Source organism: Fulmarus glacialis, unplaced genomic scaffold (genome assembly GCF_000690835.1).
Source record: "Fulmarus glacialis isolate BGI_N327 unplaced genomic scaffold, ASM69083v1 scaffold6538, whole genome shotgun sequence".
NCBI classification, from domain to species: domain Eukaryota; kingdom Metazoa; phylum Chordata; class Aves; order Procellariiformes; family Procellariidae; genus Fulmarus; species Fulmarus glacialis.
The window spans coordinates 77,368-86,868 of NW_009226228.1; the positions used below are offsets into that span (position 1 = coordinate 77,368).

The window sequence follows — 9,501 nt, forward strand, 5'->3', positions numbered from 1 at the left end:
GCTCAGGTTTGTGTTTTCTATGAAGCATTTTATACAGCTACAGGCAAAATAAATAGTAATATGTTGGTAAGTCTGGGTTTCACATTCCCAAAAACAAATCCACCAAAATTCTGGAACCGTTTGACTTCAAACTGTTAAAAATTAAGTTTTGTTAAAGAAAAATTGATGCCTTTTCAGGTTGCAGAAACATGTTCTTATCCCAGAATTTTTAACAGATTTTCACACAGTACATGCAGGGTGCTGGGATAGCAACCATTATAATTACAAGAGAACTGTATTAATTTCCTGATTTCCAAGCTTTGAAATGGACACTTGTGTAATTCAGTTCTAATATGAATTATAAATATTGATTCACAGAGTAGGATGAAATGCAATAATGCCATAGAAAACTGTCTGTCTCGGGTTATGAAAGAAACAAATGAAGAAAACCGGTAATACGGCATCTGCAGTTACCTCCAGATAACGGAACTCGGTATAAGTTATCTGCAGCCAGTTAGGCCTAGTCATATATTTCTGTGCCATCTTATTTTATAATCTTTGATTTGCATTCTGGTCAGTAGCTTCTGTGACAGTCTGTGTTGCTTATGCATCAGGCTAAAAGAGGAGCATTTACTTGATTGCTCAGTTTTACTTATTTCTACATGCACAGCTCAACATTACATTTCAAGGACATCAGTAAATATGAATAGCCTTGCAGATGCTACTGCGAAGCTGCTTTCATCATCTAGACTAAAAGAGAGAGCTCCTACAAGAAGGTCCTTTCTTCGAAGTACAGAAAATGTATTGGCAAATGCTTTATTTGCTTACTTTTAAAAATAAGTGAATAGTCACTGAATGATTAATGTAAGTCCATGTAGAAAATCTGTTCTTGTAATTTTCTTCACATCAATACTTGCAAGTACACAATTATTGTATGAAAAGACTAAAACTAAAAATAAACAAACAAATCCTCTTAGCTAGTCATGTAAGAAACATGTAAAGCATAGAAGTAGCTCTGCTGAAATCTGGATTTGAGGTGGGCTGGGTAATCCTCTGTTGACTTAGCCAGTCAGTCCTGCGCACACCCCAGAGCAGTTATTGCTGTTGGATTCCAGAGGGGAGTTGGTGAGTATTTAGGGTGAATCATTGCTTTTGAGAATATGTGGGGTGTCCAGAATTAGACTTGCTTTGGAAGTTGAAAATGTTATTTTGTGACTTGCTCGTCTTGGGAGATGGATGACAGGTGGATTTCTGGAAATACGATGTGCTGGAGAAATGAAAGAAAGGCTGGTTTTAGCCTAGTTTCTTAAGGAAACTGGGCTTGTGTCAGCTTGTGTCTCTTAAGTTGTACCAGTGTTTATTTTTTAAATTTAATTCTGCCAATTTCAAACATATTTATGAGTAAACTTTTACAAGTTTCATGAAAATAAACAGCTAGCTTATTTTTAGTATTTCCATAGAAGAAAAACTTGCAATGTGAATATTGTTTATTAAACACTATAGAATCCACATGGGAAAGAGCTCCAGAATGCCCAATCACAAACAAAAGAAAAGCCACCAGAAGTCTTACCTTTAGCCACACGTACAACAAGCGCAGGAAACCAGACATTGAGTCCCACTGTACACAGATCAACTTGTTTTCCTCAGTGAGATGTCTACTCTCAGTGTTTTTGAGGAGTTGGCCTAAGACTGGTTTACTTAGCTGTATGAAAGAGTATTGTTAATAGCAGAATGAAGTGCGTTAAAAGACAATTGCACTCAATCCGAGGTGAAATTGTACAAGCTGTGACATGACACTTCTCACTTTTTCCCATCTTTAACCATCCTTGTTTTTCTCTTAATGTGTATTCCATTTTTTTCTGTAAGAATTCTGACTTATTTTTGATATGATAAATGCACAGTGGCATCGCAGGCAAGAAACTGACTGCCTTAGGGGCAGTGATATACAATCTAGCTTTGCAGTGAAACTTCAACCACCTCAATCATATAGAGCTTGAGAGGGGGCTCATCCTTTGTAGCATCTCCTTTTCCCCTGTCAAGAGAGAGTTATATTAAGTTGCTGTTTACCAAGTCCTTGTAACTTTTTGGTGGTTAATTCTACCAGAAAAATCCCAAGTCTGTAAAGCCATTTAGTTTATTAGTAGCTTAAACCAGGAAAAAGAAAATGAAGAGGGAGCAAAGGATTTATGCAGAGTTTCTACAAAGGTTCTTTAGTATTATGTAACGTTGTGTTTGTTTTGAATTTGGTTGGTTTGTATGTGTACCACCAACTTTGTGCATGTTTGGGCAAGGAATACTTTATAATGGACCTTAGCAAACTGGAGGGCAGCTCTGTAAGAGCATCTTTATGGGATAGTCATAAACTAGAATAATTTCTGTTGCATATTTTCATCTTCTTGTTTATACTGTTTATGGAGTTTTGCATAGAGGACATACTGAATGCCTTCTTACCTTCTATAGTTCCAGTGCATAAGGCATCAGGGGCTATCAAAAGCCAAACCTGGCCCCTGTTAATACTTGAAATGCATTCTCTGTTCTCTGCTGCCTTCTTTTTGAGCCATTCAGGTCTAGAATCCTCTTTGGCAATTTCCTCTCATAAATCCTGTGGCAAGAAACAATACACCTGTGGCTTGTAATACAATGTGGAGGCTTATGAATATAACACTTAAACCTTTCTAGTGTCTATTAATAATACTCCAACACTATGAACAGTGTTGGGTAAAACCCATGTTTTAAAATATTTCTTATTCCTTTTCCTCAAATCCTGACTTTTTCAACCTAACAGTCGCATAAGGCCAGCTTATATTCATGCCTACAGTTGTAGTGGGTTTACAGTAGGGTAGCTTTTGATGTTTCCGTCTTGTCCTGGGAGTCATCAGATAGCAGATTTTAAAGTAGTTATATTGTCTGTTTTCTAAAGTTTGCAAAACTTTCTCTGAGATTCAGCTTACCTTTATTGCATGGAATACAAGATATATATCTGGTTCTGTATCTGTATCAGAATGATTGATTCTTCTTGGGGCCTGCAAGTAAGGAGCAGGGGGAGCTTTGTATTATGTGAAGTCTGATACACACTATGTAGTGCAGGACTAGGATAATATCCTAGGAATACAGAAATAGTTTACAATCTTCAGCCACAGGGGATGCTGGATTCTGTTAACATTTCTTTTTAGTTTGCACCTGAAGTCCTAAGTATCATGCAAAGAAAGGGCAATATTGTGTGCTTGTGTCTGCCTCTCTGATTGTATGTTGCTAGATCATAGACCTGTATAGGACTTTTAATCTTGATCTAGAATTAGGATCATATTTTAATGTACTAGAATATGGCTATATTAATTCTTAGAGTATTTTTGCTGTAAAACAACAGATGAATTTCTTGAAATTTTTTTTTTAAGATTAAGTAGATTTTTGTGAGAAAGTGAGAAGCAAGATCAAATAGGAGACCAACAGAGGGAGGGAGGGAGAGTGAGCGAGAAAGGGGTCTAGTTTGTCCATAAATATTGTCTTATCAAAGCAGACAGAAATAAGCCTGAGGCAGAACTGTTTCCAGTTTTCATTTAAGCTCCACTTTCCTGTTGTCTCCCTAAAGGGATCCACTATAACCACTAGATTAGAAAAATGAAAATGCACCGCTCTTTTGGTTATAATCCAATGCATTTCTGCTAATTTTTTAGTCAGCCATAAGCTTTGTGATGTTAACCAAGCGCAAAAACATTTTTTGCATAATCTACTTGAAAGCAGATCACTTTTATAGAAATCTCCTGTTACTCAGAAGATTCATAAACACCAGACTTTGACATTTATTACCAATAGCTGCTAGGTAATCTGCAAAGCAATACGACTTGTTATTGCCTTAAGTCCTAAGGTCTGTCTGTTTTAGGTCTTGTAACAGTGCTTTAAGCAGCCCCTTGGTAATATATTATTACTGGATATGATACCACCAAAACATTCTGCAAAAAACAGGTGGCAAGTTGTTATTTCACAGCCCACAGACACAGGAGTTGCTAAAAATGATAACTTGTTATTTCAGATTTATCTTTCCCAAAGGCTGTCCAATAGCGCTTTAAATTAAGCTTCTTTAATGCATATTTAATTTAGAACTCAATAAGCCTAGTCTGAGATGTTGGGCATTTACAAACTAGCAGCTAAAATCATATGAGGATTACCAAATGTGCTTAGTTATTGATCTGCTATGCATCTTTACAGTATAGTAACTCTCAACCCATACTGACTAAGTAAAATTTAATTACATAGTTCTTAGTACCCAGAACAAGTAATTGGGGGCACATGTTAAAATATTGTTATACTATTTTTTTTGCACAATATGTATTACCTGCTGTTACAAATAAACTTCAGTATAATTTTGTAATGAAAACGTATTAATGGAGAAAAGTTTTTTCATTGCTTGAACTTATTTCTGTTTTGGGGATTTAACCTTAAATGCAAGACTGACTGTACAAATATACAGATACTATTTCCTCTCAGCTTGTAAGTAAAGGAATCGGGGGAGAAGTCGTCTGCAGAAGAGGACAAACAAAGAAATGGAGTTGCCACGGGCTGCCTATTGCATTATTCATTCAATTATTCAATTGTGCATTACTCACAGACTTTCCAAAAGTCTTGGGAAATATACCAGCTTACTCATCATTGCTCTTCCTTATCCCCAAAGATGTTATACAATTAGTCACATTCTCTTTCTTTATATTAGAAATGTTCACATGACCATTTAACCAAGACTTAACACTCCAGTAAGCTACCATATGGCAACCTGTGTGCCAGGAATTATGTATTTCCAGTGTTGGCTTTGGCACTGATACTCTTCATGGTTTTATTTGCTTCATCTAGATACATCCAATATCTGTCCTCTTGTCAGTCTTTTTCATAATCCATCTCTTCAAATCCGTAATCTTCAAAACATGCTTCATGTAGCAATGATGGATAAGTGGTTCTCTAAGTATTCTCAAAGAGAAAAGCCACATGCTATCCTACACCTTGGGCTATGCATTTGGTCTCATTTTAATTCTCTGGTAGTGTAGCTGTTGATTTTAGTAGGTCTAAATTTAAATCATAATTTACACTATAGTAAATGAGAGGAGAATCAGCTGTTGAAACAATCCATCTGATTGAAAAAATAGTACTTAATAAAGTTACGTGACAGTAACATATCTTGATTAACGCATACATATTACTTTTGTCTTTTGAGACTTTATTACTGTAACATAATCTGTCATCTGTGTATGGGAGGCCAGTGCCAATTATGTTTGGGAACTGATACCAGGAATCATAATGGTATTTAGGTCCTTGGAAATCCATCCCTGAATGCAGCATATGAGAATGGAAGATGCAGCTTAATTAAAGGTGCTTTCTTCTTATTCCGGATACATTTAGAGAATAGTTAAAGTTTATCTGCCTCTTATTTCTAATCTTTTCACTTTTCACTTCAGACGTTACATTTAAGTTTATTTGGCAGAAAGGGTGTTCATGATTAACCTTCAACGTTATACATCATGGCTGTATGCCTGTACACAGTATATATCCTGCTTTAGTACTCACTCCACCATTTTAATAGATGCTTTCTTTTCAGGACGACTAAATTGGTGGTCCACAGTGTGTACAAGCTGCAAACGTCTTCTTCCCTTGGCTACAACAGGTGATGGAAACTGCCTCTTGCATGCTGCATCTTTAGGTAAGGGAGAGTCTGTACATGAGACCTTCTGCCAGAAATATTTACCGCTTTTCTCTGTCCGCAGCAAAAGCTCAGAAACACATGGGATGCAAAGACTTTCATTAAAAGCCTGGTTCTGGAGCAATATATTCTTCAAATTTCACTGAAGTATTGTTTGCTTTAGGAATGCTTGAGGGAGGAAGGTAAAAGTTTCGTCAGGTTATAAAAGAAGTATAATTGGAATAGTATCAAAAACCATGTATCATAAACACCACTGATTTGCAGTTTCCTTACAGAGCTCAACCTAGCAGCTCTGGAACGGCAAATTCCAGGTGCTTCTGCAGGATTGTCCTCATTGTGGGCAAGGAATTGCATTCATTCTTTGGCTTTTGTTAAACAGTTCTCTTACTGAATTCAAGAATGCAATATCTAACTATTATCTCTGTTGGTTCCTTGTAGAGTTTAAGTATATGGGAAACAGAGTTTGAGGTGAATTAAAATAATTTCCAGTTGATTAATTGATCATTATACAAGATCTTTGAAGCCTTTCTTCCAATCAAATAAATAGAAACCTGTGAAGCTGAAAGTCTTTGATATGCCTTCTATATCCTAACCTATTATGAGGAAACTTACTTTTTTGTTGCAGTGGCTAAAATCTTCTACCAGCGGAACTCTAGAAGGTGACTTTTTAAAAAACACTGGGATTTTTCAGTATTTTGAAGAGATTCTTCTTTTTGAAATTAGTAGTAAGAAAAGAGCTTTTGCTGTTTCTGAGGATCCTTTTATCTTTGACCACTTCATTTTTAATTAGGAGGAATTGTGTATTATTTACAGCAAATGATTGGAGTATTTTGACTTGCAAATTCTTAAATAAACATATTTAATGCCAGCAGCTGACAATTTGGTAATTGAAACGTGGTTGTCTATGGGCACATGTCTTGGTAAGAGCTCTGCTCTCTTTTGTTGTAGGTTACTATTCTCAACTACATGAAGACGTTTTATTATCTCAAAATTAGCTTGAAAGCCTGTGGCTGGTTGTATTTTTAGACTTCCAATCATCTTGAATGCTCATCTCTTTATTTGGATGTTGAAGCCAAAGGAAATTTACCATCATGCTGTGTAAGAGTTGGAAGCCTTTGGGTGTCAGCATCTTCTGTGATTCGCCGAAGTGCCTGCAGTTGTCATTAGCATTCTTGTGTCTGCAAGCTCTGTTGGCAACTACAGCTAAAACCAACCTGTGCATTGAATATTCCATTGCCTGCAGCAAAGTTGAAGTCACCTGCAAGCAAACACTGAAACAATTCAAATCCTTAATCATTCCTTAATCAAAGTTTAAACTTTATTAGAATTCCCTCTTGTTGTTCATTAGCTTATCTAAATTGACTGTTTCTTTAGGAAACCTTAAAAATAATGAGCGAATTATTTGCTAAGGAGAATCTTAAATCATGTATAAGCTATGCTTCTTTTGCTAATAGAGCAATATTAATTGTATTAGTGCTTACTATTTCTATTTCACTGTAGCTTCTTTAAAACTGAATGTCGTCTTGTGCTACTTTAGGGATGTGGGGATTTCATGACCGGGACCTTGTTTTACGTAAAGCACTCTATACTATGATGAGAAGTGGAGCTGAAAGGGAAGCACTGAAAAGAAGATGGAGATGGCAACAGACCCAGCAGAATAAGGAGGTCTGTACTGCCTAAAGACAGTCTTGTTAATATCATTTAGAATCAAAAGCATTCTTCTGAAGTTTGGTGTGAGAGTTTTAATTGCTGTCAAATTCCTTGTGCTTCCATTTTGCATGGGGAAAGAGATACTTGTATTTAGAATTTTTGTATCAGAATGCAAATGTGTTTGTAGCTTTGTGGGCATATGCAGAGTTTTGTGCCTGCAAAGGTTTAAGATGAGTTTGGAACTTGTAGAAAATTTTGGCCTGCAAAATTAAATGTATAATTTAGCTATCACAAGTATTATAAAATGAGTGGATGAAATCCACAAAAGAAAGAAAACCCCGTTTAGGAAAGATTCCCCAGAATGGTGATTTAGGATTCTTAGAGCTGCGACCAAATATTGAGTGGATGTTTCTTAACTAAAATAATCTGTAGATTTGGTTTGACTGTTGATTAAAAGCTGTACTTCAGCATGTATTATTTTCTGAAGATGTCTGTGCCTAAACAGTGGCTAAAAAAGCCAATTTCAGGAGTAATCCTGAACGCAATCAATTGAATATGCTTAAATGTTTGTGACTTATTTGTAATCTGCTTTTTGTTGGCAGCAGTCAATGAGAATACAGCTGAGCTGTCACTGACTCAGCTACTTCAGGCTACCTGAAAACACAGGGGCACAGAAGCACTTACATACCCTTTCTGCTCTTGAACCGAGGGAGAAAGCATCACCTGTCTGCCAAGGAGGGCATTCATAGTAGTTCCATATATTGGGAAAGAAAGCAAACTTCCAGAAATGGGCAGTAAAGCATACTAACCATGGTTGCAAGGAATTCCCATGGGCATGAATAACTGGATCTCCAATAGTGGAGCACGGTGTTAGCAGCAGACGACCCACATCTAGAAATGTAATCCAGCCTACAGTTAGTGGTTTAGATCTTTTTTTAATAAGTTAATATTCTTTCACCTGAATAGAAATGTTGAACCATTAATGGTCCAAGATACAAAACCGTATCATGTATGAAGCTCAAAATAAGTTAGTCCTAAATACTACCACAGAACTCTTCTTACATTTTGTACCAGCATAATTGTAAAGGTATTTCATTCTCTCCCATAGTCAGGATTAGTGTATACAGAAGACGAATGGGAACGGGAGTGGAATGAACTGCTTAAACTGGCATCCAGTGAGCCTCGTACACATTTCAGCAAAAATGGAGGCACTGGTGGTGGGTAAGTTTAGAATATGACCAAATCTTTTAGTTTTTGTTCTCAGTAGGAAAACAATACAGTACAAATGAATGAAGATGTTTATAGGACCATCAAACTGCCTTTTCAACTGGTTGCAATTTTTTTTTGCATGGTAGAATATAATCATCTAAACATGCCATTATAATATTTAGCGTTTTGATTAAATTTCCTTCTACAGTTACCACACTAACTTGAGGTTACTTTGCATCAAAAGAGTCTGGATTTCATAAACCCTGATTTCTTGGTTTCTGGAACAGGCATGTTGGCAGTAGCATTTAGCTTCAAGATGAAGTGCCTCGTCTCACTGAAGATACATAGCTTTTCGATTGAGGAAGACTTAGCAGAAAGATAGCTACAGCTCAGATATTTTCACTAAAACATGGAATGACAGAATAACATCACATCTTCTAATAACATTCTAGAAGAAAGCAGTTTGTGCCTGGATATCACCTTTTCTGTGCTTTAGCACAGCTTTAATGCCATCTTCTCATATTCATAGATTTATTTCAGTCCTTTTCTGCTTTGTAGTTCAAACAGAAAACCTTCAGAGAGAGTTTTTTTGAGGACACATCACCAAGTAACTCTTCACATTTTCTACTTTTAAAATGCTGTTAACCCTAAACATACAGGGGGGGGAAAGTAATATTTTTTGTATTAAAGCTAAAGATTAAATATTTGGATGCAGTGTCTTTTTAAACAGAAAGTAGAATATCGAGTTATACTTTGTAGTTTCATGAAAAATCCTTCTGAAAAATCAATATGCTACTTCACTCTTTGACCAGTTATAAAAAACTTTAACTAAAAATTATGATAATTAATATTGCACTGATAGGAACAGTTGCCCTTTCTTTGACTATTCAAGCTTTTATTAAACCCATGTAACATAAAGAGTGCTCTCAAACGCAACAATTATTTAAAGATTGTAGGGGGTTTTATTTCAAAGTAAA

The 9,501-nt window shown here is 36.1% G+C and overlaps 1 protein-coding gene across 1 annotated transcript in view; it reads left to right on the forward strand.

The window, feature by feature from the left end:
- The window catches only part of LOC104080358 (OTU domain-containing protein 7A-like), a gene marked incomplete at its 3' end in the record, with an annotated part of 77,439 nt that extends 68,903 nt beyond the window's left edge, over positions 1 to 8,536 (forward strand). The window contains exons 8-10 of the mRNA XM_009582730.1: positions 5,564 to 5,665; positions 7,203 to 7,330; positions 8,424 to 8,536. Of these exons, the coding sequence (XP_009581025.1) occupies positions 5,564 to 5,665; positions 7,203 to 7,330; positions 8,424 to 8,536 (343 nt within the window). The remainder of the gene's footprint in view (positions 1 to 5,563; positions 5,666 to 7,202; positions 7,331 to 8,423) is intronic.
- Between the last annotated feature and the right edge of the window lie 965 nt (positions 8,537 to 9,501).